Source organism: Halichoeres trimaculatus, unplaced genomic scaffold (assembly GCF_033239565.1).
Source record: "Halichoeres trimaculatus isolate MK-OKI-2021-1 unplaced genomic scaffold, fHalTri1.1 fHalTri1_scaffold_21, whole genome shotgun sequence".
Classification (NCBI taxonomy): domain Eukaryota; kingdom Metazoa; phylum Chordata; class Actinopteri; order Labriformes; family Labridae; genus Halichoeres; species Halichoeres trimaculatus.
The window spans coordinates 6,608,110-6,621,686 of NW_027437199.1; the positions used below are offsets into that span (position 1 = coordinate 6,608,110).

Sequence of the window (13,577 nt, forward strand, 5' to 3'; positions counted from 1 at the left end):
AAAGAAAGACGGCTCGCAGGGGAGAAAATAACCGGCCAATCAGAGCGCGGGTTATTCAGAACAGATCCTACTACACCAAGCTCTGACAGCAGGAGAGAAGAGAAGACATCCACAGATCCACATTAACATCCAACGTTCACATGTTAACAGCCAGCATCCACTTTACATCCAACATCTACAGATCCATGTAAACATACAACATATCAACATCCAACATCCTCTACCATTATATCCACAGATTCACATAAACATCCAACAAATAAACATGCAACATCCACAACCTTTACATCAATAGCTCCACTTGAACATCTAACACCAACAGATCCACATGTTAACATCTAACATCCATGTTAGCATCCAAAATCCAAAACTTTTAAACCCACAGTTCCACATTAACAATTACATTCAACATCCAATATCCAGGGATCCTTACTAACATCCAACATCAACATCTACATCCAACATCCACATATTAACATCCAACATCAACATGTAAACATCCAACATCCCCAGATCTACAGTAACATCCAACATATACAGATCCACATCAACATCCACATGATGACATCATGTTAGCAGCAAAAATCAACAGATCCACCTTCAGCATCCACATCCAAATGTTTACATCCAACATCCACCATCTTTACACCCACAGAAAATATTTACATCCAACATCCAAAGATTAATCAACATCCATCATCCAACATCTACAAATTTACACCAAAATCCACAAGTTGACATCCAACATCAACAGATCCACATCAACATCCAACATTTAAATTTACAGCCAACATCCACATATTAACATCCAACATCCAACACCTCTACACCCACAGAACATGTTCACATCCAACATCCACATGTTAACATCCAACATCGGCAGATTCACATCAACATCCTCATGTTTACATCCAACATCCACATGTTGACGTCCAACATCCACGTGTTGAAATCTTACATCCTTGTAGGCATCCAACATCAACAGATCCACATCAACATCCATCATCTACAGATTCACACCAAAATCTACAATTTGACATCCAACATCAACATCCAACATCTACATCAACATCCAATATCAACAAAACCATATTAACATCCAACATTTACATCAACATCCAATATCAACAAAACTACATTAACATTCAACATCTAAATTTACAGCCAACATCTACATATCAACATCCAACATCCACCACCTTTACATCCACTAGATCCACAACAACATCTAACATCCATCATTCACCACCTTTACACCCACGGAATATGCTCAAAATTCAACATCCATAGATCCACATCAACATCCAACATCTACAGATTCACATCAACATCCTCATGTTAACATCCAACATCTACATTAACATCTAAAATCAACAGATCCACATTTACATCAAACATAAAACATCCATGTTAGCATCCAATGTCCTGCATCGTTACACCTAAAGACCCACATTTACTTTGACACTCTTATCAACATCCAACATCGTCATGTTGACGTCTAACACTTACAGATCCACATGTTAACATCCAACATCCACCATCTTTACACCCACAGAACATGTTTACAACCAACATCCTAAGATCCAAATTAACATCTATCATCCAACATCTACAGATTCACACCAACATCCACAAGTTGACATCCAACATCAACACCCACATTAACATCCAACATCCACATTTACAGTTAACAACCAACTTTTGCATGTTAACATCAACATCCAAAGATTAATCAACATTCATCGTCCAACATCTACAGATTTACATTAAAATCCACAAGTTGACATCTAACATCAACAGATCCACATCAACATCCAACATCCATGTTAACTTCCAACATCAACAAAACCATATTAACATCCAACATCTAAATTTAAAGCCAACATCCACATATTAACATCCAACATCCACCACCTTTACATCCACAGAACATGTTCACATCCAACATCCACATGTTAATATCCAACGCCCACCTGTTGACATCCAACATATACAGATCCACATCAACATCCAACATCCACATGTTGATGTCCAACATCTACATTAACATTTAAAATCAACAGATCCACATTAACATCCAACATCCACAGATTGAAGGTGAAGTCAGATAGAAGTAAACCTTGAGCTTTTCTCCTCAGGACACCTAAACACTCGTATTACTGTACTGACAGAAACAAACTCAGGTAAATGTTCTGTAAAGCATCTTCAGATCACCTCAGGCTGCTTCTAAATGTGTCTGCAAACAGAGGACAAGGAGAGGGAGACAAATCTCTCTGCTCGGAGAAACAGATGAGTTTCTGACAAAGGAAAATCTTCAAACTGATCATTTTCTGTGTGAAGGAAATCTTTAGATCCAGTGAATCTACTCTTTCTGGAAACATACTTTACACCAGGAGGGACGGTGGGTGGGTCTTCACCTCCTGGACTGTTTGAACAACCCTTCCTCATCCCTGGCACAGGAAGTGATGAAATGAGTGTGAGCTAGAGACAAAGAGAGAGGGGTGGAGGTGACAAGCGTTTACTACCAGGACACTGAAGGCGAGACAGAATCTCCAGAGGTGTGAGTCCTCAGAGGGAGACAAACGCGAGACGGCACAGTTAGCTTTTATTGAATCAACATGCTAATAACGTGTCAGAGAGATCCATACTGCAGGGCGCCCAATCAATGTCTGCTTCACGCTCGTATTGCTCACTCTTTATCCTGTCACAGAGCTGCTCCGTCAGCGCCAGACCCAGACCAGAGCTGGACAGGATCAATGACAGAGAGAGACGTGCTAGCTCGAGGTGTAGTTTCTTCCTGTTTGCTCTTCTAACAGAGTTTTCTGTTTGTTTTCAGACTAAAACTTAAAGATCGGATTCATTAGTCCTCCCTCAGCAGCGGGAGGTGAGGATTCAGTCGTTAATTGTCCAACATTTATAGAAGAGATTAGTAATCCATGTGTGGATGTGTCTAATCCACTGAGGACTCACATATTGAGCGGGACACACACTCTCTCCTCTGTGCAGAATAAAAACGACCCAAGTCTGAAGCTCTGCAAGCGATGGAGGAAGGAACAGAGAGCAGCCGAGCGGCTCAGAGAAACTTTAATCGTTTTATATCGATTGTTCCTGGTTTTGGTGAATCAGCTCGTGTGGGCCGAGGAGTTCTCTTAATATTGCCTCATCTCTGCGAGCGGGTCAGCCAATTTCACCCTCCAAGCGCCCCCTCCCTCCAAAACATTTAGAGCTCATTTATATTCATACCTCTGCCTGCTCAGGCTGGGGAATATTAACTGATCCTGATGTGGAGACCAAAATCTGATAATGTCTCTCTGTACCCACCAGGTTCAAGTTTACATCCGGCAACCTGAGAAAAAGCATCTAAGATCCATCACAGCTCCAAAAACATCAGCTTTACTCCCCAGGGTCTGAAATGCCACGCTCTGATTGGCTCTGCCTGGAGCGTTGTTGAAATACTCTGCTCTGATTGGCTCTTTCTGGCTTTTATTGTTCCTGATTGGCTCCAGTTTGCTTTTTTAAGCTCTGATTGGCTGAGGATAAGACGAGGCCTGGAGGAGGAGATGACAGCAGTGATTGGTTGAGTAGACAAGAGGAATCATTTCATCTTCAGGACGAAAGAGCGGCATGGATGAGGCTCCACAGAAAGAGCAGAGGGACAGGTTTGATGACGGATGAGGGTCCTGTAGGAAGATGACAGACGGCTGGTGTCAGTCAGAGGAAAACGGTAACCAAACAACATCCTGCAGACAGATCTGTCACTTCCTGCTGTCAGACACAAACACGCTGACGGGCTGAGAGAGATAACATGAAGAGGATCAGATCATAGATCAGCCTCGCGTTGCTTTTCTGCTCCATTCATCAGCATCTGTAGCTTCATGCTGTACACACCAAACACCTTTACCTGCTCAGGTACACAAACGTAAAGTCAAATTTAGGGATGTCCCAATACAGATTTTTCGACTACCAATCCAATTTTTCATGATGTTTTGCCGATAGGGGTGGGTGATAAAGGAAAATAAATACAGCTCAATTTTTTTTCAAATTTACCAATAATATTCTAAAACTACTGTAAAACTACTTGCCTACTAAGAGGACAACTATAGATGGACACAGCATTTTAAAAAAACAGTTCTTGTTTATCTGATGGTTGATCGAACGATCAACGCCGGTTTCTGATTTTTGGAGAATTGGTGGTCGGTGATTGGCCCATCCTTACATTTAAAACTTATCTTATCTTATATACCTCCAGGAAGGTCTGACAGGGGCAGCAGTGCCATCTGCGAAGACCAATGACCCCTGTCCCCGGCCACTTCCACCAGCTCCTCTGAGGGGATACCAAGGTGTTCCCAGGCCAGTCCAGAGATATAATCTCTCAGCCGTGTCCTGGGTACTCCAGGGTCTCCTCCCAGTTGGACATGCCAGAAACACGTACAGAGGGAGGCGTCCAGGAGGCACACCAGATGCCCGAACCACCTCATCTGGCTCCTCTTGATCCAGAGGAGCAGCAGCTCTACTCCGAGCCTCTCCTGGATGTCCAAGCAAAGAACCCTATCCCTAAGGCTGAGCCCAGACACCCTGGGGAGGAAACTCATTTCAGCTTGTATCCGCAATCTTGTTCTTTTGGTCACTACCCACAGTTCATGGTCATAGGTGAGGGTCGGAATGTAGATTGACCGGTAAATCGAGAGCCTTGCCTTCTGGCTCAGCTCTCTCTCTTCACCACATCAGACCGGTATATTGGCCTTATCACTGCCGACCCCACCTCGATCCATCTGTCAATCTTTTGCTCCATTTTCCCCTCACTCCAAACAATAAAAATCTGTATCCGCCAAAATTGGTATTGGCAGAGCGGTCTTTTTGGAGAAAATTGTGACTGGTGCACCCCAAGTTCATACATCTCTGTAAAACATTGTACAGGAAGCCTTATGTCATCCATCTAATTCACAAGAACAGGATGTCACTTGTACATTGCCACGTTCACATTTCTCCTCATGCTGTTTTGCGCACAGCGAAGTTCTGCTCCAAAGCGTTCACAGACACACAAACACGTGTGCGCATTTACACACACGGACAAACTTATTCCGTATAGCGGACAGAGAGCTGGAAAAACCACCATAGGAAACATCTCCCAATGCTTTCTCTGTGAAGTTGCAGCACTCCCCTGAGTCATGTGACTGAACCCTGTCCACTGATTGGCTTCTGGGGCAAGCATTCAGCAAATAAGGACTTTCAAGCACCTCTCCTTTGCCATCTATACACCCTCTGTTTACTTTTTTTTTAGAAACAGTAATACTCGATAATGGAAAATTGCACAACATTAAGGCAACATTTTGGAGAACATCATGTGCGATATATATTGCCCACCCCTAGTTGCCGACACAGATCTAATACCAACACCTTTCTCTGATGAATCCAAAGAGAAGTGGTCTCAAATAGTGGACATGTTTGCATGTAAAGTATGACGGTGCTGAAAACACATAAAAACTGTATCAGAAATCTGATGCGATCCGATCCTCCAAATGCCATTTCGGGCGCAGAAATCGATCAGTGTATCGGATCAGGACATCCCTATTAATTTTAACTGTGTTTAGCTTTTTTTGTGAACATGAACAGGAAGTTTCAATTCTCCTTCGTCTCCTTGGAGTACAAAAACGTCCTGATTCAACAGTTCAGAGTTGTGTGGAGATAAATATGTGAGACCATCTGCAGACTTTTACATAATGAGATGAAACACCTGTTCAGAGTCACAACACGAGCTGAAACATTCAGTTCATGAACAGATTACTGAACAACAGAGTGTGGATCTCTGTCAGCTGACCATCAGACTCCATCACGTCACTTACAGGTGGACTCACCAAACCTGCGATTTACTGGACGGTGACAGAGCAGACTGTGGACTCAGGTGTGTCAGAGCTGCTCTTTGGTTAATCTGCTGAAGCTCATAAATGTTTCTGAGGGACGGATCGACTCTGAACACCGAGGTCTGAAGCTTTCCTCTTCAAGCGAACACTCGTAACAACAGATGGCTGCTGCTGACAGGAGGAAAGGGTGAGCCTGTGTGTGTGCGTGTGTGTGTTTGTGTGTGTGTGCCTTATCATTACCTGTCCCCAGAGGTGAGCCTGGCAGTCAGACACTGTAACAGAAGCAACGTCAACAGGATCTCTGCTCCAAACCTCTGTCAGGCATGATTGGACAGCATGTGTTAAGTGCTGCTGCAGCCCTGGAGACACACACGCACCCACACACACACACACACACACACACACACACACACACACACACACACACACACACACACACACACACACATACGCTCGCAGCTCTTTAATGTGTGTGTGTGATTGTGTATCACACTCTGGGTGTTACTCTTGCTGGTGCAGCTTCACACTCTCAGCGGGGCCCTGACAGAAAGACAGATGGGTCTGACTGTACAGAGAATCATTAGCACAGCGTGTGAGTGTGAGTGTGTGTGTGTGTGTGTGTGTGTGTGTGTGTGTGTGTGTGTGTGTGTGTGTGTGTGTGTGTGTGTGTGTGTGTGTGTGTGAGTGTGAGTGTGTGTCTGACTCAACACAACTTCTCAGGGATCGCCCCGTCCCATCGTTCAAACCCCGACAGACCAGTGACCGGTCCAGACTCATCATCACTCACATCAGTCATCCCGTTACCCGCGGCACGCCTCGCTGACTGCACGGCGTCAGAACATACTGGAGTCCCCTCGAGCCGTACTGGATCGCTGTGCAGTCCTCTTTCTGTGAATCCAGTCTGCGTCGTTGGAGAAAATCACTTCTTTGGACTTCCTCTCTTTGGCCTAAATGATAAAAACGAAACGTCTTCCAGCTGCTGCTACTGAACCCTTGGATGCTGTGTCAAAGCCAGCATCCCTGATGGTATGAGGATCAGGAGAGCCCACACCTGTGAAGGCTTCATTAATGCTGATTTCAGAGAGACCATGACAAGTTTCCTTTAACAGGCGCTTTTGTCCAAAGGACAAACACTACAACACTACAATACAACACAAGCAAGAATTTAGACAGAAGAAAAAACCTAGTTAGTGCTACAACAGTGCTACAAGTTATTTGGCTGCAGGTGCTGCCATTAAGGAGCTGGGTCTGAGATCGCTCTGACCCATTCTACCCCTGAGGACAAAGAGAAGAAGGGTCAGATTAAAGTGATACTCTGAGATGGAACAAGTTGGGTCCTATCACAAGGTTTAGGGCAGAAATTACCCCTACAGCAGTGTTTTTGTGCAGCAGAAGCCCAGGGCGCTCGCACCAAACACCCCCTCCCTGCTCCTCTGCCGGTTTCCTCTGCACTCAGACGGGGCCATATTTTACTTGACCAAAAACACAAATAAACGGACTCCCACCGAAAAAATCTGATATGGGTCTGCATTCACACTTTATTCAGAGAATTTTCAGCGCGTTACTTTCACAAAAAAACACCGCTAAATAAGGCTCTAGTCTCATCGTGTCATAAAACGGCGCTACCTCCGCTGCAGAGCCACAGCTGGCTACGAGGCGCTTGCCGCTTAGTGTATCAGTCCGCGCGCGGCATGCCAGATATAAACAAACACAGGTAGTCTGCCAGAACGAAGAGACACGATGAGAACTAGAGCCTTATTTAGCGGTGTTTTTGTGTGAAAGTAATGCGCTGAAAATTCTCTAAATAAAGTGTGAATGCAGACCAATATCCGATTTTTTCGGTGGGAGTCCGTTTATTTGTGTTTTCGGTCAAGTAAAATATGGCCCCGTCTGAGTGCGAGCGCTCTGGGCTTCTGCTGCACAAAAACACTGCTGTAGGGGTAATTTCTGCCCTAAACCTTGTGATAGGACCCAACTTGTTCCATCCCGGAGTATCACTTTAAAGTAGAAAGGGACTCTGTGGGTCGTACAGATTTAGGTAATTCATTCCACCATATGGGAACAACAGAGGGGAAGAGTCTGGCTAGAGATTTGGAGCCGCGCTGGGCTGGGAGCACCAGGCGTCTTTCACAATGCAGAGCAAAGTGGGCAGAGGTTTGAATGTACACGCAGGGAGGCCTACTAGGAGGGAATTGCAAACTACAACAGTACAGCTCTGTAGGAGAAGAGTCCAGAAATTGGTCTCCTGTTCAACAAACTCCTACAGAGAGAGGGCAAAGGTCAAACTGATGATGAAAACACCTTCCTGAACTGGCTGTTTGAAACGAGCTGCTAATATCTGATTGACAAGAAGCTGATATCTATTTATTCATCATATCCATCCAAAATAAAGTTGAAATAGTTTGAAGAGCATCACATCCTGTCGAAATCAATCATTTTATGCTGATGGTGAGATTTTGAACCTTTGAATAAGAAACAGCCTGAATCACTCTGAGGTCCTCTGCAGACTCTCATCACAGCATCTGCGAAGTAGAAAAGACAGACAGGTGTGCACACAGAGAGCCAGGTGCTGGATACACACATCTGAGTAATGTGAGAGTAAGATGAGCAAAACGGCAGCTCCGTTATTAGATTCAGATATAGACTCAGGATTTATCCCCCGTCTCAATCCTCAGACAAACACTGGAGGAGGGCCAATTCAGAATGAATGTCAACAGCAGAGCCTGTGTGAATGTTTTCATGTGCAGGGACTCCTCTTCTGTTCATGAGAGAGATCCTTACAGCTGAGCAAGACTCTGAACAGCTCCACAGAGGGAGGTTCTCAGAGCTGAGAGGTTCCCTCTCAGCTCAGCGATTAACTGCAGTCTCCTCTCCCCTCTCTCCTCCGTGGCATCAGAGGTACTTTCTGAGTCGCCCTATTGAGGGCTGTCCCAAAGCGATAATTGAAAGACAAGAGCTGGCATTGCGGAAGTCTTTTCACTGATAGACACGCCCCTGAATGGAATATCACTCTCTGATTGGACGATGCAGCAGCTCCGACTCTTCTACATGAAACTCCGCAAACACAACAGAGTTTAATGAGACAGAAAAGACAAAATAAAAACAGTCACTGAGGATCATTTAAAGGGGTCGTAAATCTGGGATTAAAAAAAGGTTTGATGTGACTTTGAAGAACTAAATAGTGAACACAACCATCATCAAGTCAATATAACGGAGGATCAATACTGAAAACTGAAATCTAATAGATAATATCTTCCTGGGACACAACAAACTGGGTTATATTAACAAGTTTCAGAGTTCACGGTGAGATGCACTCTAGATACAGGCTAAATAATTAATAAATAATATGCTAATGACGTATTTTATCAGTAAAGTGCTTCAAAACATCCATCCATCTTCAAAACAGCACAAATAATAACCAGAAACAGGTTTAAAGGAACAGACAAAGCCCTTTACTGTTTATGTGCAGACACACAAACAGCTGTTAAAACTGACTGACAGATGATCAAGAGGTGATCAGCTTACGGTGTCATCGCTGAAACACATCGCTTCATGTGATGCCCCGGAGGAGAGGACGTCTCATTCCTCCCAAAACCAATCTCCTCCATCCTCTCTCCTCTCTTCATTTCCTTGCATCTCTCCCATGCATCTCTGGTGGAAGGGACTAAGACGCAAGTGGAGGAAGGAAGGAAGTAATTCAGCGAAACACCTGCAGGTTCACAGCTCTGTCTTAGCATGAAGCTACGAGTGAATTTCCAACATGGTGACCGTGATTTGAACCTCTCTTCAGAAACCAGCAGGAGGCATCACTGAGTCCAGCCTGTGAATAAACTTATTTCGAAAAGATTGAGGGAAAATATATCAAACTGCTCTCTCAGGCTAAAGGAGTTCATGTTTGTCTGCTGAGAGGAGAATAATCTTTGATGCTGAGTTTATTTCTCCACGTTTACTTCAGGCTCATATCAGAGTTAAAAATCAGAGGAAACACAAGCAATACAACCAAAACGAGCAGAGCGACGGGTAACATCACCCATTCAAACGTCACCCTGCACCTCAATAATTCAAGTTTTATATGCCCCCAGCTGCTTCACTAAATACATCTACAGCACACACACTTAAACACACGCAGGCTCAGACTTTGATCCAAAGCCTCTTACGGCTGATTCTTCACCCTAAAATGACAGACCACATGTCCTCCGATATGAGCCCAAAGCAGCACAGGACAGACCAGCCTGAGAAGTGACTCCAAAGCTGATAAGGAAAACAGCTTTAAACAGCATGTAGCGGCCCACAGACAGAGTCTCAGATAATGTGGACCTGAATGCAGCTCACTGCAAACCGCTGCTCTATCTCTGACCTTATCAGACTTAATGTTCCCTCTCATTCCTCATGACACCTCGATAATGTTAGGATAAACTAAGGCTCATGTGGATTTACTCAGACCCTCTTCGTAAAACAAATTGGGTGATAAATGTTCAGGGTGTGTTTAAAGGTCAGATCAGGTTTGATATAAAGACACACTAACACACAGTTCTGTCATTATTAACGTGTTTTAGGAGGTAAAACTTAACTTTCTGACTCTGTCTCTCCTTTCCTCTCCAAAGAGGATGATGAAAACAAATACTTCACAGTGAAAAACTAACCGACAATAACGTCACTGTCACTTTAAATACATATTAAAACACAATGACTGTAATTTAAGCTTTAACAGATGACAGATTACTTCATCAACCAGCTCTTTCAGCTCTAAATGCAATAAAAGAGCAAAGTAAAGTGAGTGAGATAAGTCAGACTGTGATTTAAAGGAAACTATTAAATGTTTTTTGTGAAGCAGCCTCGGCTACAGACCTCTTTAAAGTCTGATGACACAGACAATTCAACAATAATTCAACATCTATTACGATAAATGTTAGTTTAGTACCTGTGTTTACCTGCGCTGTGTGATTTCATACTGCTCTAAATGGAACACACCCCCTGAAACCAGCAGCTTCACACAGAGTGGAATGGGACGCGAACAGGTCAGAGGAATCTGAAACAGACTTAAACTCCAAACACAGACAAACATCCTCCTTAAAACACTAACAAAGACTTTCAACTTCACCTGAACACGGACAAAAGTTAGTTTAGAGCTTTGTTTGTGTCGAAGCACCGAGCAGCAGAGACAGAATCCGTTTCAGAGACAAAAGCAGATCTTTTAAGACCCGGAGAGGGAGAGCTAACGGTTCCCAGAGACGGAATGAAAACAGCTTTAAGGCGGAGAGTAAAAGATAAACCTGTTAAAACTCACCCTGTTTGACACACTTGAGTCGGACCGGGTCTTTGCTGTGCCGGACCACAGCCTGGACGTCCCTGGTAGTGAGTCCAGGCACCGGGGTCTCGTTGACTTCCAGCAGGAGTTCATCCTGGAAGAGTTTCCCGGTGCTGAGGAGCTCCGTGCCCGGGAGAAGCTGACCAATAACCGGGAACAGTCCATTCTCTGCGCCGCCCTTCAGCTCCAGCCCCAAATCCCCGTCCTGGTTCCTGCAGAGGACGCTTTCATGGACTCGGTTGGTCCAGTGGGTCCTCCTCTTCTTCAGACTCTTGGACATGGCTCCAACAACAGGGATCACATGAGTGCAGCCTGCGGGGGGAGAAGTTTCAGCGCTCCTTAAAGTCCCTCAGTGTCCCCGAACACTGGACCGAGTCTGAACCGAGTCCCGACCGAGTCTGAGCCGAGTCCACTTCAGGAGGCTCTGGTCGGATCCATGTCAGCACGCACTCTCACGCGCACAGCAGCTGGCTCATCAGCCTGTCTGTGGGGCTGCGTTCAGGGGTCGGTTTAAAGATCGGAATTTTCAGCTTCAGACGGAAACTACTTGAAAAAGGAAACAAAGCTGGAGGTAATTTATGATTCAGAGGAATTACACACACAACTCAAATGCAGGGACAAGCAGAGCCTTGAAAAATAAGAAAAACATTGTTTGAATGTGTCTCTCTAGCTGTCCATAACTGATCACGTGATCAATATAAGTCTAATACACCCTAATTACCCTCACATCCATTCAAATAACTTTTAAGCTAAGTTTTTGTGTAGAAATATTTATTTCAAAATTTTATTCAGACATCAATAAGGGAGAGGAAATTTTATTTTTATTTTATTTTATTTTTAGTTTTACTGCCGGAAAGTGTTATATAGCTTATGTTAAAGCCTATAAATGCATCAACTCCAGTCATCTCCACACAGATTAACTCACTACTCAACCATTTGGTGGAGCAGTTTTTGAGTTGCTGTACCTCATTGAAAATATGTTGAACTGAGTAAGACCTGATAGGGTCGTCTCTCCAGCTTGAAATATTATTATTATTATTATTATTATTATTATTATTATTATTATTATTATTTTATTTATTTATTTATTTATTTATTTATTTATTTATTTATTTATTTATTTATTTTTTAACAATCTTAGTGCCTCAGGATTAAACACTTTGTTTAAAAAATAAAAATTATTTAATTTAGCGTATTTAATTTTTTAAATTTTTGGATGAAATGTTAAAGGGTTTATTCTGCTCTGAGGGAATCCGTTCTCCACTTTAAAACTTCAGAGTTTAGAAGTTTACATGGAGGTTCCTGAAAGCAGCATCTCGCTCGAACCAACCCGAATGACCCGGATGTGAAGGCTGAAGTAGGAGGAGGAGGAGAGAGAGGAAGGCTTTTCTCAGTTTTCCATGGAAAAGAGAGACAGAGAGGAGGTATTTCCACTGGGCTGCAGCTAAGCAGAAATAATTTATTCTCTCAAACCACAAATATGTCTTTTCTTTCCTCGTCCTCTGACGAGGGCTGTGAGTGATGGAGTTTAAAGAGTATCAAAGGATGTTTTAATCAGAGAGAGGAGGAAGTTTAGTCTTTAGGTAAAGAAGCTGCTGTCTTTCCTTCAGGCCTTACCTCCACCTCTGTTTGGACTCTTTAGGCTGACCTCGCTCTGTTCCCTGCTATTTGAAAAAGTGCATCAATGTTTAAAACCTCTCTCCTCAGGTGAACTGAAACACGTCCTGAACATCCTCCAGACTTTACTGAGACCATCTCAAGGGCAGCGAGAGCCCAGCTTTACTCCTGATTAATGATACTCACACACACATACACACTCAGTCGTTTTGGCTCTTAGAGGAAATCCTGCTGAGTTCATCTCAAAGTGATAAAGAAGGACGAACGGTAAACTCAGGACTGACTGAAATCGCAGATACACATATTTCTTCCTCATTTTAGTTTATCAAAGATGTTGTTTAGAGTCACAGAAACTCCTCCATGAATTAAAAACAAGAGAAAAGGTTTTCAATATGATGAAATTTATTTGAACATTCATAGATCTCAGATACCAGATACACAAAGGTACAACGAGCAGAAAACCAGAGGACGTCAGATCAAAAACACATCACTGAGCTGTGTCCATGTCCTTCAGCCGTGAAGTCAACAAAGTATCGGACAAAGCTTCATTTCTCCTCTGTGGGATTTGGAAAGACGCCTCAGCATTCCAGACGTGGGAGCTGCAGACTGAGAGTGAAAATTAAAACGTGACAAAGAAAAGCAGAGAGGAGGGAGGAGAAGTGTTTCGCTGGAGCAGGAGCAGAGGAGGTAATGTTTGAGGAGGGAGAGGAATGCTCGGCTCGCTGCAGAAATGGAGTCAGGGAGGAGGACGTCAGCACAGAGGAGGGAAGGAATAACAGATTGACAATAGC

At 43.7% G+C, this 13,577-nt stretch overlaps 1 protein-coding gene across 9 annotated transcripts in view; it reads right to left on the minus strand.

Annotated features, from left to right (window-relative positions):
- magi2a (membrane associated guanylate kinase, WW and PDZ domain containing 2a) overlaps positions 1–11,648 on the minus strand; it is a 161,827-nt gene extending 150,179 nt beyond the window's left edge. For 5 of the 9 annotated variants that reach the window (XR_012600075.1, XM_074697665.1, XM_074697671.1 and 2 more), the window contains exon 1: positions 11,149–11,647. Coding sequence is in view for 8 of the 9 variants with exons in the window: in XM_074697665.1 (XP_074553766.1) it covers positions 11,149–11,449 (301 nt within the window). In the remaining variant the exon portion in view is untranslated. Of the gene's footprint in view, positions 1–11,148 lie in introns of all 9 variants that reach the window. The other 4 variants (XM_074697666.1, XM_074697664.1, XM_074697667.1 and 1 more) reach the window with 3 other exon arrangements.
- Positions 11,649–13,577: the final 1,929 nt, after the last annotated feature.